General features: G+C 26.7%; 3 protein-coding genes across 8 annotated transcripts; 2 read left to right on the top strand and 1 right to left on the bottom strand.

Moving 5' to 3' along the window:
• The first annotated feature begins 55 nt into the window (after window positions 1-55).
• LOC124422056 (mitogen-activated protein kinase kinase kinase 7-like) lies at window positions 56-6,225 on the top strand. The gene is made up of 9 exons (XM_046957966.1): window positions 56-280; window positions 655-880; window positions 975-1,092; window positions 1,161-1,490; window positions 1,584-1,696; window positions 1,794-2,206; window positions 2,318-2,417; window positions 4,925-5,178; window positions 5,269-6,225. The coding sequence occupies exons 1-9, from the start codon at window positions 203-205 to the stop codon at window positions 5,425-5,427; spliced, it is 1,791 nt and encodes a 596-aa protein (XP_046813922.1). The 5' UTR covers window positions 56-202; the 3' UTR covers window positions 5,428-6,225.
• A 2,878-nt stretch (window positions 6,226-9,103) lies between these two features.
• Window positions 9,104-13,019, bottom strand: LOC124422057 (solute carrier family 35 member F5). Of its 5 annotated transcripts, none has more exons than XM_046957968.1 (10): window positions 12,250-12,545; window positions 12,082-12,168; window positions 11,497-11,712; window positions 11,238-11,375; window positions 11,088-11,144; window positions 10,741-11,004; window positions 10,483-10,665; window positions 10,007-10,323; window positions 9,690-9,935; window positions 9,104-9,581 (listed from the first exon to the last, which is right to left on the bottom strand). In XM_046957968.1, the coding sequence occupies exons 3-10, from the start codon at window positions 11,656-11,658 to the stop codon at window positions 9,512-9,514; spliced, it is 1,437 nt and encodes a 478-aa protein (XP_046813924.1). In that variant the 5' UTR covers window positions 11,659-11,712; window positions 12,082-12,168; window positions 12,250-12,545; the 3' UTR covers window positions 9,104-9,511. The 5 variants fall into 5 exon arrangements, with proteins under 5 accessions (XP_046813924.1, XP_046813926.1, XP_046813928.1 ...); XM_046957970.1 differs by having other exon boundaries at window positions 12,155-12,168; XM_046957972.1 differs by lacking the exons at window positions 12,082-12,168; window positions 12,250-12,545 and adding an exon at window positions 12,884-13,019.
• Window positions 13,020-13,057: 38 nt separating this feature from the next.
• LOC124422058 (Bardet-Biedl syndrome 4 protein homolog) lies at window positions 13,058-17,108 on the top strand. 2 transcript variants are annotated; one of them, XM_046957973.1, is made up of 10 exons: window positions 13,058-13,172; window positions 13,634-13,776; window positions 13,952-14,064; window positions 14,267-14,373; window positions 14,596-14,758; window positions 14,873-15,026; window positions 15,720-15,842; window positions 16,010-16,184; window positions 16,425-16,618; window positions 16,716-17,108. In XM_046957973.1, exons 1-10 carry the CDS (start codon window positions 13,091-13,093, stop codon window positions 16,776-16,778), a joined length of 1,317 nt encoding a protein of 438 aa, XP_046813929.1. In that variant the 5' UTR covers window positions 13,058-13,090; the 3' UTR covers window positions 16,779-17,108. The 2 variants fall into 2 exon arrangements, with proteins under 2 accessions (XP_046813929.1, XP_046813930.1); XM_046957974.1 differs by having other exon boundaries at window positions 14,279-14,373; window positions 16,716-17,106.
• Window positions 17,109-17,546: the final 438 nt, after the last annotated feature.

The raw sequence follows: 17,546 nt of genomic DNA, 5'->3' as shown, positions 1-17,546 counted from the left end.
TTTGACTACTCGATAGCGCCACAATCGTGGTGCATATATTTTAGTTTCTGTTCATTTTGTCTAGTATTCCATGGTACAAGGTCTGATATTGAAAATGGCAAATGGCAAGGCAGTCTGAGGCCAGTTTAAGTAAACATTTGTGCATTAGTTTTCTTGATCGGTTAAATGTGCCATCATAACAATGTAATGTGGACTGTGTGCGATGGCGAACAGAGAAATAACCGGCCATCAGCAACAGTTCATTGAAGAAATTGATTACACTGAAATTGAAAGAGAGCAGGTAGTTTTCTATTCAATCATATTGCGTTCGTTTATGTTTTTTATAGATTTCCTGTTGACGAGTTCATCGGGAGATTTGTAACATTTTGGAATATTAGTTAATAAAAATTTTGCTTTATTTGTAATATATCGTTTCTACGAAGTAGAATATATTTATAATCAAAAATAACCTCAAATGTTAATTTTTTGAACCGTGCACTTTTCGTTAAGTATATTGCTATGCACGAATAAATAATTTATTATATATATATATATATATATATAATAAATTTATATAATTTTATACATATTTACATATATGTATAAAACTGTGAAAGTGAAATTTATTATTATATTATAATGCTAGTTTGATTCGTTTTATGGTTTTAACGACAGGTAGTTGGTAAGGGATCCTTTGGAGTTGTATGGAAAGGAAAGTGGCGAGGTCAATATGTTGCTGTAAAACATATAAATTCAGAGGGTGAAAGAAAAGCTTTCACGGTAGAAGTAAGGCAATTGTCAAGAGTCTTTCATCCTAATATTGTCAAATTATATGGTGCGTGTACTAAAAATCCAGTATGTTTGGTAATGGAATATGCAGAAGGTGGATCATTATACAATGGTACTCTATATTATAATTATTTCTTTTTTCTTTTCTTTTTTTTTTTCTTTTTATGTATATGTAAAAATTATATCTCTTTGTATATACATTATAGTTCTTCATTGTAATCCACAACCGCGCTATACTGCTAGTCATGCAATGAGCTGGGCTCTTCAATGTGCACGTGGTGTAGCATATCTTCATAATATGAAGCCTAAACCATTAATTCATAGGTAAATTAGATGAAATCCTTTTGATTAAGTTAATATAGAAGAAACTAATGTATATTTGTAATTAATAGGGATTTAAAGCCACCAAATCTATTGCTAGTCATGGGTGGGCAAACGCTTAAAATTTGTGATTTTGGTACAGCCTGTGATTTGAATACTTATATGACTAACAATAAAGGTTCAGCAGCATGGATGGCACCGGAAGTATTTGAAGGTTCAAGATATACCGAAAAATGTGATGTATTTAGTTGGGGCGTCATTTTATGGGAAGTTCTTTCACGTAAAAAACCTTTCGATGAAATTGGTGCATCAGCGTATAGAATAATGTGGGCTGTGCACATAGGGCAAAGACCACCATTGATAGAAGGTTGTCCAAGACCCATTGAAGAATTAATGACCAGGTGAGATAATTATAGCAAAGTATCATATAATGTTTGAAAATGTTTGTATTACATTTCTGCGCTATCATAATCTTTGAAACGTGTTAATGTCAGATGTTGGCAGAAATGTCCAGAAGACAGACCTTCGATGGATGAAGTGGTGAGAATTATGACGATTCTATTTGAATTTTTCAACAATAATTTAGACCCTGTTGAATATTCCTTGGGTATGTTATATTATTAAATAATTGTATTCACATTGTATCATTAACAATTTTGTAACATTAGAATTATATAAATATATATATATATATAATTGAGCAGGTAGCGAAGCAGATGATATCGATGGTAATGAAGATACGAAAGATGATATTTTAGATATGGTAACGACCTTAGATACTCGGATAAATGGATCAGTTATGAATGGAACAATATGTCCAAATGTTACATCATCTGTCAAACAAACGGATGATGGAACGGATGATGAACTTAATTCGTATCCAGTAACTTCTCAACAGTCCCCTAACAATGCATTAACGCATTCCTCATCGCAAATAAAGAGATCAATACCGCAATGTAATCCTATAATATCCCAAAGTATATCATCCATCGATAATACAAATCGTAACGTGAAAGACGCTCTATACACGACACCAATAATACAACGAGGCGATAGACAATTTATTTTACCACAAAGTGAATCCAGTATGACCCCGTTACACGTTAACTGTGATACGGTTGGTACCCTGATGCTTAAAAAAAAAAAAAAAAAAAAAAAAAAGAAAAGGACAAAGAAAAAGTAATTCTCATAACGAATATATATTAATAGTCATTTTGTTATATTTTAGGATGCATGGGAACTTAGTAATTTTTCAGATTCGTCATGGGAGATTCGTAATATGGCTGGTTTAGATAAAATGGTACAAAAGACAAAGAAAACAATTCGTGGTAAGTATTCTAGCCATGTTCAATTAAAAGATTTAACGATAACTATATATTCATTAATCCTTTACCAATAAGTACTTAACAAATTTCAATTCCTTCTTTAATTTCCTTAAAAATAGATATAATAATGAATCGATAATATAATTACCCATGTCCGTGTGTGATACGAGGATTTACGATCGATACGAATATCATTTAAGATGGATTTTGTGTTTATTTTTGTTAGACGTCAATCGTAAAATTTCCTTTCGATTCATTTCCGGTATCATAAAATCTGCATCAATCCATCGATAAAACCTGGTAGCAGAAATGATCGAGGATATTTTCGAGCATTTGAGCATTTGCAATGAAGAACATTCACAAAATGCAATCACAGTGTGATGTGGTGAATACGTAAAAGAGAATATCTTGAATTCAAACAACGTTTAAAAGTGACCATGAATAATAATGATTTTATTCAGATACACACATTGAGTTACTATTATCTTCTGTTAAATATCTGGATCGAACAATTTCGAGATCGAAGTAGAATCTTTCCGAGGATTTTACTTTAATTACAAAGGGGGAAAAAGAAAACAAAAGAAAAAAAAAGTCAAAATTATGAAGAAGAAGAAAATTTCCGATAATTTTACGAGATGAGATGTGATAAAAAAAAAAAAAAAGAAAGGAAAGAAGAACAAAAAAATAAGAAAGAAAAACAAAAAGAAATAGAGAATGATGCCGTTGAAAAATACAAGATATCATATAGTGATCGTATACTCGGAATCTAGAAAATTAATAGAATATATATGGGTGTACCCTGGCAAAGGGCCCACAAAGACTTGAGAGAGAAAGAGAGAGAGAGAGAAAAAGAGAAAGAAAAAGAGAGTGATGCGGTGTACACTAAATTTAAACCAACGGGCTAATCGGTAGGTTGCGCGGACTCGCACTTGACTGGCACGTTGTGACGACGGCTAAGGCAAAGACGACAACGAAGAGAACGATGACAAGACGAAGAGAGAAAAAGAGAGAGAGACAGAGAGAGAGAGAGAGAGAGAGAGAGAGAGAGAGAGAGAGAGAGAGAGAGAGAGAGAGAGAGAGAGAGAGCGGTTCTAAGATTCTCGAGGATGAATCAAGGCGGTGAACACGTTTTGTTCTTGGCTCTCGCGTATATGTAGCGATGTGTGGTGTGGTGTTCCCCTTCTCAGGGAGAAGTATGGTAGGGGAGTATTTAGAAGCAGGTGTGGTTGAGTCAGCATCCCCGATATAGAACTTCGTTTGTTTAGTAGAGAGCCGACTCCCTGCGGAGGAGCACCTTAACGTCCACGAATTATCCAGCGCGAAACACGAGCCACATCGTTGTTGTTATCAAGAATATAATCCACAAAATTAAATTCCTTTTATCACGATATTAACGTCCTATTTTTCTTTTTTTTTCTTTTCTTTTCTTTTCTTTCTTGTTTCTCCCCCCTTTCTCTTTTTTTTTCTTCTTCTCTTTCTTTCTTCCTTTCTTTCTTTTTCTTTTCTTCTTTCTTCGTTCTTTCTCTCTCTCTCTCTCTCTCTCTCTCTTTTTGTTTTTTTTTTCAAACGAGTCGTTAAGAAGAACGATTTTTTTTTTTTTTTTTTTTTTTTTTTATTATTATTATTATTATATTAAAGGATACACGGCGGACACTTGAATTGAAATTTTTCACGAAATCCCTTTTTTGTGCGATGTACATTGCTCGAACGAAGCATCGTTCAACGATACGACGTTCTACCTCGAACATGATCTTTGTGACGTGCTTTTTTTTTTCGATGATCTATTCCTTGGAAAGATCTTAATTGGATTGAATTATATCAGAGATTATCTCGTTCGAATGTAAAAGGAAAAGGAGAAACTCGTTGGACAAGTCGGAACGATAATCATTAACTGATGAACAATATGTGCGACGATTATCCGAATATCGTAGGAACCGACACTTTGAAGCGTTGCTGGGTATTACTGCGTTAGTATCCCATTATAAAAACGAGATTTTCTTGAGGTTCCTCTTTGGAGAGTATCAATTATTAATATTATAAAAGTATATAAGATACACCGAAAAGAAGTATATATATATATATATATATATATATATATATATATAATTTTAATATATTTCTTAAACACAGAATTTAAGGAAGAAGCAAAAATATATAATAATCCATGATTATAAAGAGAATGTAATTCTCTCTTTCTCTCTCTCTCTCTCTCTCTCTCTCTCTTGTAAACCACGATCTTACGTACATCGCTCTATCGAGTATTTTGAATATTTTTTTTTTCTTTTTTTTTTCTTCTTCTTTTTTTCTTTTTTTTCTTTTTTTTTTTTTTTTTTAAATTTTATTTCCTATGTATGTATTTCCTAAATTCCCCGAAATATTATCCACCAAACTTCGTATTTATCGTAATCGAACTTTTTCTTTTTTTATCATTGTGTATTTTATCGAAATAAATTGATTATGTATCACATGTATATATATACTTAGCTATTTGGAATACTGTAATGTGGCAGGTACCAGCACTACCAGCGAGGACTTGGATAATGTGTACCGTCTATTAGATGCGGATTTAAGACCTCTTACACCGGACCATACGTGCGAACGTTCCCGTGAAATCTTCGAAGAGCATAAACAATTAGCGCAGGAATATTTAAAAGTACAAACGGAAATAGCTCTATTGGGACAGCATAAGAATGAGATGTTAAAAAATCTAAGCATAGATAATCTACGGCAACAGCAAGAGTTACGAAAGTTAGAGGATGAAAAGGTAATGGTATAAAAAAAATTGTAAATAAAAAAAAAATAAAAAAAAAAAAAAAGAAAAGAAAAATCATATAGATTCTATAAAAATTTTTAGGAATCTCTGGTGAAGCTATATCGAAATTTAAAGCGGCAATTAGAGATAATGAAAAACAAGAGGACAAGTAACAATCCTGTAAATAATTGTATACCAACGATAAGTCCTGCCGTTTCTGGTAATAATGGGTGGGTTGTGGTGCCGCGACAAGATCCTTGAAAACTATTTAATCGCAAGAACGTGAATCTTTATCGAATATATATTTATATATATATATATATATTGGTATATTTGGTTTTTATAAAACAAGGAGTTACGAATTTGAAACGATACGGATTTAATTCGACAAATCGCATTAATTTACTGCATTTGGAACTTAACATTGGTTATTATCCTTTAAATCTCTATTTATCTTGGCTTATTGCCTGCCTAACGTGTGTTGAGCCGCGATTGTTCCTTAATAGTGATTAAAAGTATCTATGGTGTTTTACGATAAGATAATTTACCATCTAAATAAGCTATTTAAAATATCGATATGAGAATCGTAGAAAAAGAAAAAAAAGGAAGAAAAAAAAAAAAAGAGAAAAAAAAGAAATGATCGGTTCTAAAACATACGTATAGATCTTTCCTACTAAGAAATATATGTCTATATTGATAATAAAATATTTTCGTTTTAGAATATATAGAAAATAAGAGTGAAAATGGCCAAGTACTTAATATGTCGCATAAATACGTAAAGATAAAATAATATGCACGTTTATTTCGTCGCTTATTTCAATTTTTTTTTATTTTAATTACGACATAGAGTATATTGGCATTATAACATATTGTAGAGCTTCCTTATACATTTTAATAATTGAATTTTTAGTTTCATTTTTTGTACAGTTTTAAAAGTCAATGTATAATAATATGTATTCTTACATTTTCAAAGTGTGATATTTAAAGGAAGTTCATATTTTTGTTAAGTAGTAATGTTTAAAGTAATCCTGTGAAATATATGTATATTATGGTAAAGTACTTCTATTGCTTTGTTTAATATTGGCAAAAGCTTTTAAGTTCAAACATATATAGCAAATTATTTTATTTTTTTTTTTTATTTTCTTTTTTCTTTTTTATTTTTTCTAAGGAATTTGAATTAATATTGATCTAGTCTTCTCAAGAAATTTTTATCATATCGTTTTACTACAGTATAAAATTAAAAAAAAAATATATACTTTCAATACTAACTATCAATACTAACATTTGGAATTTCTCAGGATAAGGTAGAGTATATATATATATGTATGTATGTAAATATATGTATATATATATATATTGTTAATACGGTATAAAAGAGTAAAAAAACATTCTAATGAATTTTGACAGAATTTAGAGAAGTGCAAAGACTATGTAATAAATTTTAGTATGGACATTTTCATTTTATCATATGAAGATGTAGTTTAATGGATAAATGCATTTTATAGTGCGAATTAATACAATATAAAGATATATTTTCTATGAAAAAAAAAAATATTCATGCTTGTGTAAAAGAGACATTTTTTGTGCATTTTTGTTTTGTATCTTTCTGTTCCTATACCTGCTTTTTTTATTATACTATATTTGCATAAACGTTATTAACTTTTATATCCTAATAAGATATAAATCATATTTTTTACACTTTATTTGAAATAATTTTTGTAATAAGTCCATAAAACGAAGCATTAATAAATGTATAAAATTAATTAGATCAATTTAAACAAAATTTATCCAAATTATCATATTTTTCAATTTTTTACATAACAGTTTAAACAAATTGCTATTTATGACAATTGATAAATTCTTAGTACAAACAATAACAATTAATCGTGAGATATAATATTTCAAATATAAGTGATTTTATTCCTCAAATATGCGAAGAAATATATTCCGTGTTTTCTTGTTTTATTTAAATAGATGCTTGTACTTTTTCATCATTATTAGTTTTACTTTATTGTTATGATATACGTAGTGACAAAAAATATAAAAACTGATGGACATGGTTTTTTTTTAAAGTACTTGCAAAAAATGGCACGTGATCGATGAGAAATCATAATTTTTTACAAATTGTGACTAAGTTGTGTTAAACTTAAGTCATCAAAATTCATAAAGAAGATTAATTCATAAAAGATAATGAGAGAATTTTTAAATTACTTCTTGTCGATTTTTTCATTTTGTAATTTGCAATCAACAACACTTATTATTCGCACTCTCCCTGGCGATAAAATTTAATATAAACGAAACACTAGCGCCAGTTTTCAGTTACCGGTACAATACGAAACTTGTTTACTGATTTATAATTTTGAAAAATTAATTTTAAAGATTATTTTTTAATTATAATGGTAGTTAAAAAAAAATATATATATATATATACAAAATAAATAATATTGTTGCGTAGCAAAATGAAAATAGAATTGCTTGTAATGAAATTTCGTATATTTTATATAATATGTATATAATTTTAATTTTAAACCTATTGTTTCATATTTACATTTAATTTACAATTATAATAGATACAGGAACGCTTATCTATAATCTAATATGTCATCCGGATATTTTATTTTACATTTCATTAAATTATATTTTTGCGCACTGATATTATATCACAATATTACTGCCATTTTGAATCATGTAATAATAATCCTCAACATTTAGACAAGATATTTTTAACATTCGTACTATTTATATGTTAATATTTCATATGGAATGGTATAACTAGAGTTAAAATTTAGAAAAGTAATAAATATTTAATAAATTCCTAAAAAACTTTACAATAGTTTCTTTTCTTTTCTTTTTTTTTTTGTTTTTTTTTTTTTCCCCAGCAACATAGCATTGAAATTGTTGTGCGCATTACTTCTTAGGTTAGGAAAAATTCTTAATATTACATTTCTTGCCAATGATATTAATCATATAACAAAATAAGTCTCTATATATAAATTGTTTTAAATAACATTTCAATTGTATTAAAGTTACTTTCTGATAAAGGAATGTGTGACAATAGAAACATTTTGACTAGATATAACAAATATGATACAAAGCTAATTAATACTTTTATTAAATATAAAAAAAATTAATGTATTGTAATATACTGATTACGTTTTCCACTCTCTGTGTTAAATTTGTTATTGTAATTTTTAATTGGTCCAGAAAATTATTTTTATTGTTTATTTTCATATAGATAATAATCATAAATTGTCAAAGAAATATTTAACTCTCACAATCAATATGAAATTAATATAAGTACATAATGCATAGATTATTTTTCTTCTCTTTTTTTTTTCTTTTTTAGAATTGTAACAAAAATTTGTTTGATTTTTAAAATATTAAATAAGATTATAGCAAAAGAAGATAAATTACGACAACAATAGAACACGTTATAAAATACTTAGTCATGTATCTTGTAACATCTATAAAGTTTAACAAATTGAAGTATTGCACATCAAATGATATTTTGAGTATATTTACATAATTTGAATTATGTTGTTCTTATGTTACATATTATATATCATTATAATCTTCTGAATGAAATCAAATATTATTTAATCAAACAATATTGTAAAATCTTTTATCTCTTTATGAAATATAACAAATCCTTAGAGAAAATGTATTTCTCCAAATAGAATTTTTGAATCATTATGAAACAGTTGAAATATTAGATAACATATACTCTCTTATTGATTCTCTTAATACAAAGCTGTTTCTAAATCAAATTATAGATAAGATGGAACATAATTCATATATATAATATATATATATATATATATATATATATATATGTGTATATATATATACTATATGAAATTGTTGATTAATGCCAATACTTTCTTACACAGAGGTAGTTCACAGATATACAATATTTAAAAAAAAAGAACATATAAGCTTCATTTCAAATAAATTATTATTATTGTCTGGCAGTATTGTAATATTTTTTTGCGAACTAAAGAGATAAAATGCTTATGTTATAATTACTTTGACCAGTTATATAATATCTTCATTCTATCATTGGTGTTAAAGCCGTTTTTTTTTCTTCTATTATCATTTTTTCACGATAAACATAAATTTGTCAAGATATTTTATGATTAACAATTGCTTCTTAGAATACTGATATATACATACATAGATATATATGTATATATCAGTATATCATGTATGTTTATACATATATAAAGAATGTTTGAACTTAGCATATATCGTTTATAAAATGGCTTTAGACATAAACAAAATATAGATTACCTTTGTAGAGATTTACAGAAAACATTTGCATTATGCGACTGCTTTTATTGTCGAATCAAGCTTCGTGCTCACCATTATTTATTCCTATGAGTGATTCTGTCTGTTCTGCTTCAAGATCTGGTATCCTGTAAAATACCAGTATAATTTATTAATTTATATAATATTTTTCTTATAAGAATATGTAATTATTATATTTGTTATTTTATTTATAGAAATTATATAGCTATGGGTACCTTGTAGATCTGTTCTTTCGACAAATCCAGAGATACAGTCTCTTTATTAAATCCATAACAGGATCCCAGTTATCATAATGGGATAGTATAGATACAGTCAAAAATGCTAACAGCATTGGAATGGTTCCTAAGTAAAAAATGCAAGGATACTCGACCTTTTTTAATAGAACATCAGCTATCATTGACATTGGCATTGTTAAACTAATAGCCAATGTTGCTATTAATGATGATGTCAAAAAACAACCCCTGGTAATATAAAAACCAATGAATATAGTTAGAAAATAAAAAAATATATTGGTATATATTTTTAATTTTACCATAGCCAAAGAACTTCACTTAATACAGTGCCAATTAATCCATTGATGATCAAAAATGTCCACTGATGAGTATCAGGCCATTCAAATTCCTCCCAATGGCCATAATGAAGAATAAAAAATAGTGGCCACAAAAGTGTTAAATTGAAAAGTCCCACAAATCCAAAAAACATTGGTATATTCATTTTATCTTCGTGATCGACTTTTCTTTTCAAAAATACAATATATGCTGCATAAAAAAATGCGCTGACTAGAGCCAATATTATACCTGTTGGTATTCTACTACTTTCTATCGTTAAATCTGAAAGACCGACTAATACCTAAAATAAAAAAAAAATAAAAAAAAAAAAAAAAGAAGAAAAGAAAATAATGTAACGAAGAGAAACATTTTTTTCATATTATATTATTATCATTTTAAAGGAATTTTTTTTTAAATCATGAATATACTTTCTATTTAGAAAAAATTTGAAAAAACTCACTAATCCAAATATGCTAACAGATACAGCAACTAGTTTTGATAATGTAAACTTATCTCCTCCATTACTTGGAAAAAAGGCAGCAAGGAATAGAGTGAATAAACTCGACGTAGAAGATAGTATCGTGACAACACTAGCTTCTGTTTCAGATAATGCTATTTGATAAGTGTAATTTGCTAAGAACCACTAAAACGTAAATTCATATAATGAATAATTAATTATAATTCATATTATTTGTAATATTATTATAAGATTACTTACAAATAAACAAAACATAAGTGCAATTTTAGCTACTTTCTGAACAGAAAATTTATTAGCTTGACGTCGAGCATGCTCCCCAGCTCTGATGCTTGCTTGATAACTTAGTCTAGCTAGTAAAGCTTCTGTAGCATCGCTTTCTGACATGTGTCTGACTTCTGCTAATTTGCTAAATCTTACAGATCGAATGGAAGAATCGTCGCTTTCTGTACCAGAAGAACGTTCACAATGATCTGGTGTCTTTATCGGCACAAATGTTGGATCACTCTAAAATATTATTAATTTTAATTTAATTAACGTTATACATTGAAAGTAATATTAAATTTATCAAGATATCAAATTATTCTTACCAAACTTGTATTAGCTTCTGTGTAGAAATTATCATCTTCGACATTCGGGTCTATGAACTGAATGTAGAAAAAGAAAAATTAATGTTTAAGTAAACACTCCAATCAATAATAGTTCCTACAAAAAAAAATATTTTATATTTATACGCATACCATATAAGTCGCTGGCCTATTACATTGATCCCGCCATGGGGGCCAAAAGCATAAACCAAGTAAATAAAGAGTAAACATGGATGTTTTTATATATGTACTAAAAAATGGTTTTTCAAAAGCTGCTTCTCTATAAATATACTGAAATATAAATTTGAACGTATAAAATACAATTATTGAAAAAAAAAAAGTCAAATAAATCTGTATAAAATATTTGAAACTATAAATAAGTTATATTACAGTTATTAAATAAAAATCTTACTTTCGTCAATTCAGAGCTTGAAACCCAAATGATATCAACCAATAATAAAACCAAAAGTCCTAAAACAAGTCTTTGAGATTTATTCATCATTGCTGCAAGTCTATGAGGATCCTCCGTCATCCCCTGTTGTCTGCGTTGTCTTAATTCCACAGAACAACTCATCTTGAAAATAGTTTATACTATTTTACATTTAGGGGGTCATGTTTGTTTCAGCCGCTAGAATTTGATAATTAATATATTAAAAAAGAAATTATAAGATATGATATATATTACCATCAAATATCAAATAAAAAATTATAAAAGAAGTATATATGTCATTTATATATCTTCTATTTGCGTAAGAAGCATATCTATCTAATTTAATAACACAATGTTATTAGTCAAGCAATACAAATGTGACATATGCAGAGTATAATAAAGTCCAATAAAACAAATGGAAGAATGCATGTATGAAAGTAAACAAGGAAGTATTTCAAGGTTTAATGTATTCAATTGTGCATTTATGTAATATAAAAAAAACGCGGCATACGTTTAACGTCTATTATCTTATTTGAATGTTTGCTATATAATAAGAATGAAACTGACATAACGTTAAATAGTATTGTGTATGTAGGTAACAGGTGGAATAACTGTGTATATATACATCGCGAAGGTATACCGTTTCAGAATAACCTATAAAAATAAAAACCTGTTATATATAATATTACTCTCTATATGATAATCAAATAAATGACTAATTAATAAAGAACTTACCATAAGCTGATAACATTTATTTTTTGAAAGACTTTACGAATTAATCTCTATCGTATTAGAATAAATTCTATTTCTACATTTTGAAATAATAAGTTGGAATGCATATTTTGTAGTATACTAATTAACAAATTTTTTTTTTCTCTCCTATTACAATAACAATCTTATATTCACAATATCTTTCGCGATTTCTTCGTACTTTCACTGTTATTTCAACATTTATATCTCGTTATCACGTAATGACAACCGTTTGTGGCCATATTAATTTTCAGATGACGTTCCGTAGTTTCATTTATCGCCTCGTTGGCGCTGTTTGCGGAATATAAGTTAAAATACAAAAATAAAATATTACATATATATACATATATATACATATATATATATATATATATATTTACATACACACACTATATCATAGAAAAATAAAAATGTATGGAATAAAATATATAGAATACAAAAATATTAATAATTTGTTTACATTACGATATATGCAATTGTTTATGGAACGCACGACATAAATAATCACGAAAAAAGTGGAGTATAATAACAGTTGTATTAATTTCTTAAAAAAAAAAAAAAAAAGGAAAAAAAATAGAAAAGTTCCAATTTTTTAATAAAACTGTATTAGATATATTACCCGATTTTTTCTGTATCTAACAAACGTATCTTCTCGATCCATAATTCTTGTATAGATACTTTGAAGTTCTGGTTACCGGAGTGACGGCCACCACAACAAATACTTCGATTATGAGAATGGTATACGAACATTGTGAATGTTAATTATCTACTAGTTATATACGTCATCGGCAAAGGAGCTTTAAATAAACGTAGTAGTATAGTGATAATGGCAAACAATGCACTGAGCAACGGTCGCATTCAACAACCAACAGTTTCACAACGATTAAGAGATGATAGAACTAAGAAAGGTACTATATCTTTGTTACTAAGGAGATAACTCTATAAAAATTCAAACATTCAAATAACAGAAAAAATAATTTTTCGAATCTTCCTGCGTTATTACATTTTCTCTATTGTCATCGTATAATAATTAATTAGCAATATATAAATGTAATTGGGTCAATTGAATCGATGATTATAAGAGTGATCTTCGCTTAATTGCAAGTAAAAGATAAAAAAGAAATGAAAAATTAATTTATCAATTATTTATTATTATAACTTAGATAATTGCCATATCAATTAAGCGATAAACGAATTCCTTTTTCCTCTTTTTATTTTTCTTTTTCTTTTTTTTTTTAATTTTTAAAAAATACTTTCATAATTACCGGCTCAATTATACAAAATAATTAAATTATTATATATTGATGGAAGATGTTAATGATATGTACGTTAATATGAGGAATTAATTGTTATTTTTAATCACATTTAGTCGTCGACATCCCATCAATTGAAATTCGTAATTGGTTATTACATCGTTATTATACGAGGCGTGAATATAGGATATGTAAAATTCTTATTGAGGAAGAATTAGCTAAATCAAATGGTCATAATGAATATGCAAATTATTTAAAGGTAAGCTTCTACGGTATATAGAATTTTTTCCTAATATTTTCCAATGATTTTATTTGTTTGATTTTTTTATTTTTTTCTTTTTTTTTTTTCCTTTTTTTTTTTAATTAATATTATAACACTTCGTTATTACGCTTATTACATTATTTTGGTATTATATGGATTTTTAATTTCGTAGGGTCTTATCCTGAGAAAGGAAGGTAAAGTTCAAGATTCCTTAGATAGTTTTCAAGCAGCTTACAAGGTGAATTCATCCAACGTTAATAATGTTAAACAAATAGCTAAATCTTTGTGAGTAATTTATTTTTATACTTCTTTTTTTTTTTATATTTATTTTTTATCATCTATCGTATTTCAAGAAGTATTGCTTTTTTTTTCTTTTTTATTTTTTTCTTTTTTTTTTCTCTTATACCATCACGTTTACATCTTTCTCATATATTTTTGTTTCTTATTGTTATCTAATTATGTGATTCATAAATTTTATTATCTTCAGTATTTCTTTCAGATTGATAATGGGTAGTCATAAACGTTCGATCGAAGCATATTTAGAAGCAGAAAAGATAACAGTTCTACCTGACTGGGATATACATTATAGTCTTGGTAATTAATAATTGAATAATTTCTTAATTTTTTTTATCGTTTATTATTATTGTTATTATTATTATTATTATTATTTTTTTTTTTTTTTTGATACAATACACTTCGATACAATACACTTCGATACAATACGTTTGATACAATTGTTTCCTATTGTTCTTATTGTTTCTATCACGTGAATGAAAGGAACGTTAATTAATCGAATTTCTTTTTTTTTCTTTTTAGGAGAGTGTTACACCAAATTAAACCAATTACAAGAAGCGAAAAAGCAATTTAAAAGATCGATCGAGTTAACGAAAAATGAATTACCGTATCTCGCTCTTGCAAGAGTACACATGATGGAAGATCAAATAATAGAAGCTAAAAATATTTATATCGCTGCATTAACGTATGTTTCAATCAAGAATGAAAACATTTTTCAACAATGAAAATATTTTCATTAATTCAATTAATTCAATTTAAATCTAGCATTATCTAACATTAAATTATTCATTGAATTTAGTGGAAATCCAGAAAGCGTAACTGTTTCCACAGAATTAGGTTTGTTATACCTAAGAATCGGGGATATACAAAGAGCATTTCAACAATTCGGGACTACTTTAGCTTATGCGTCAAATTGTTCTAAAGCTCTTTTACCAATTGCTTATATAATGCAAGTGAGTCAAGTTAAAATGGATTAACAGATAACTATATCTCGATGTTAGGTCAGTTAAATACTAGATACTTATCGATTTATCAAAGAATATTATATGAAAGTGGTCTAAGTTATTTGAGATATCGCAACAACGCTAATGTTAAAAATTTTTTTTTTGTTAATTTACCTAAAAGAATTATTTTTAATTATATATTTATCTTTCCAGTTTGTCATTATAGTATAATAACATTTAAATAATAATTCAAATTGAAATTTTAAAATATCTCGAAACGATATATTATATAACTTATAATTAGACAACTTTTCTAATATTATTTCTTATAATAATCGGCTTATATATATATGTCAGTAAGGAACATTATTATATGAAATTATATTCTACGTAAGATCATTATAATGATATAATGGTAATTTAATAGGTAGAGAAATCTAACGCCAAAATGCATAGATATATATAGATACATACCAATTAAAATACCAAAAACCATATTCCATTAGATTGAATAAAATTGATGGAGAACAATTCCATGATAGAAATTTGATGGACGGTATTGAGTCTCGTTCGATAATTGTGCATTCAATTTTTTTCTTTCTCTTTTTTCTTTTTTCTTTTTTCTTTTATATATATATATATATATATATATATATATATATATATATATATATATATATATATATACCTTTCTTATTTCAGAAACATAACGAATACGACGTGGCATTATCTAAATATAAAATAGCGGCCCAATTAATACCCGAATCATCAGCTCTTTGGAATAATGTTGGCATGTGCTTTTATGGGAAACAAAAGTTTGTTGCCGTAAGTAATACAATTAAATATTTATTTATAGAAAATTATTGTAAAACGAAAATCATAGATGGGGAGAAAGAGAGAGAGAGAGAGAGAGAGAGAAAGAGAAAGAAAAAAATTAAAAGTAATAAGTAAAAATATAAATAATAAATTATCGAATTTTGATTTAATTTCAGGCAATAAGTTGCTTAAAAAGGGCTCATTATCTCAATCCATTGGCATTCTTACCAGTTTACAATTTGGGTATAGCCTTTCTTACAACTGGACAACCAGCATCAGCTGCTATTTATTTATGTGCTGCTGTTAATGCCGAATCAAAAAAAAATCCAATGGCCTATCTTTTACTTGGATGTGAGTGCATTGCGATTGGTATTTGAAGATTTGAAATTAATATCATAAAATTGACGATGCTATAAGCTTTATGTTTTTATTTTTATTTTATTTTATTTATTTTTTTTTTTTGACTTTTATTCATATTAAAATGGATGTTAGGAAAAAAAAATTAGGATTTTTATATATATATATATATATAAAACATATATAAATAAATATTAAATATTATTGATAAATTCAATCGTTTATTCTTAATAGTGGCTCTTAAGCGACTCGATGATCTGGAAAGTTCGGTAAAAGCCTTGGACAAGGCTCACTCATTGTCACCCCAAGATCCATTAATATTAATTAATTATGCCGTGATTCTCGATGCCATTGGAAAAGTTACAGAAGCTTCGGAAATATTATCGTCCCTGAACGACATTATGGCTATTATTGACGTTGATCCACAGGTAATTATAATTCTTTTTTTTTTTTTTTTTTAAATATATTTTTTACAATTTCATATTTGATATTTTCTTTAAACGCATCTTCTTCTGTCTCTAACAGATAGCACAAATGGCGAAGAGATTGTCGATGAAATTACAACAACATAAGTTATCTAATAATTAACGAGAAAAATATTATTAAAAATTATTAAATTATTAAATATTCATATGCGTACACTGAAAATTAATTACATCGTTATTTTTTTTTTTTTTTTATATATATGAACGAAACCATCGTTAGTAAGTTTACAATATAGAAAAGTCATATTTTTTTTGACACTCTTTTCATTTAAATTTTATTTAATTTTCAATATGTCATTATCATTCTTTCTTTCTTTTTCTTTTTTTCTTTTACAGAGATTTATTTTACAATAACACATTAAGTAACGATTATTATGCTTAATATTAATTTTACATTTACATGAATTAACAATATTATATCATAAAATATTTAAATATTACTTGATTCGTTGTCCTTTACATAATATTACATAAAATTAGTATATAATTTTGTGTATAGATTTAGTAAAAAGAGAGATAATATACAAAAATTTGTTATACATATATATTCACGTATATACGAAATATATATTTTATCAAATGATATATTTTATAATAATAATATCTATAATTCATCATTTATGCAATATTAATCACATTCATATAGCAGAAAGATTAGACATTGCAAAAATCATAAAATACTATACATATATGTTATATATAGATTCCTATAGGTATATATATATATATAATCCTATAATTTATAAAAACAAATATATATATATATTTATTTATAATATAAATAATATAATAATAAATTTATAATAAAAATAAATCATTATATCCATTACGAAAAATTCTTTTTTTAATTATAATTTTTTTTTTTTTTTCT

This window comes from Vespa crabro, chromosome 2, assembly GCF_910589235.1.
Source record: "Vespa crabro chromosome 2, iyVesCrab1.2, whole genome shotgun sequence".
In the NCBI taxonomy this organism is placed as follows: domain Eukaryota; kingdom Metazoa; phylum Arthropoda; class Insecta; order Hymenoptera; family Vespidae; genus Vespa; species Vespa crabro.
The sequence above is the reverse complement of the archived record's forward strand: the minus strand, read 5'-3'. Positions and strand labels throughout refer to the sequence as shown.

Bases quoted from the DNA above. Each gene is read 5' to 3' on its own strand.
- LOC124422057 (XM_046957972.1), bottom strand. From the start codon at position 11,658: ATGAGTTGTTCTGTGGAATTAAGACAACGCAGACAACAGGGGATGACG. The intron at 11,145-11,237 runs GTATGCGTATAA...TTCTACATTCAG, and splicing joins ATAGGCCAGCGACTTATATG to TTCATAGACCCGAATGTCGA. The intron at 9,936-10,006 runs GTAAAATTAAAA...TTATATTACCAG, and splicing joins AGTGAAGTTCTTTGGCTATG to GGGTTGTTTTTTGACATCAT.
- LOC124422058 (XM_046957973.1), top strand. From the start codon at position 13,091: ATGGCAAACAATGCACTGAGCAACGGTCGCATTCAACAACCAACAGTT. The intron at 14,065-14,266 runs GTGAGTAATTTA...TATTATCTTCAG, and splicing joins AAACAAATAGCTAAATCTTT to TATTTCTTTCAGATTGATAA. The intron at 16,185-16,424 runs GTGAGTGCATTG...TATTCTTAATAG, and splicing joins GGCCTATCTTTTACTTGGAT to TGGCTCTTAAGCGACTCGAT.
- LOC124422056 (XM_046957966.1), top strand. From the start codon at position 203: ATGGCGAACAGAGAAATAACCGGCCATCAGCAACAGTTCATTGAAGAA. The intron at 1,093-1,160 runs GTAAATTAGATG...TGTAATTAATAG, and splicing joins CCTAAACCATTAATTCATAG to GGATTTAAAGCCACCAAATC. The intron at 5,179-5,268 runs GTAATGGTATAA...AAAAATTTTTAG, and splicing joins GAAAGTTAGAGGATGAAAAG to GAATCTCTGGTGAAGCTATA.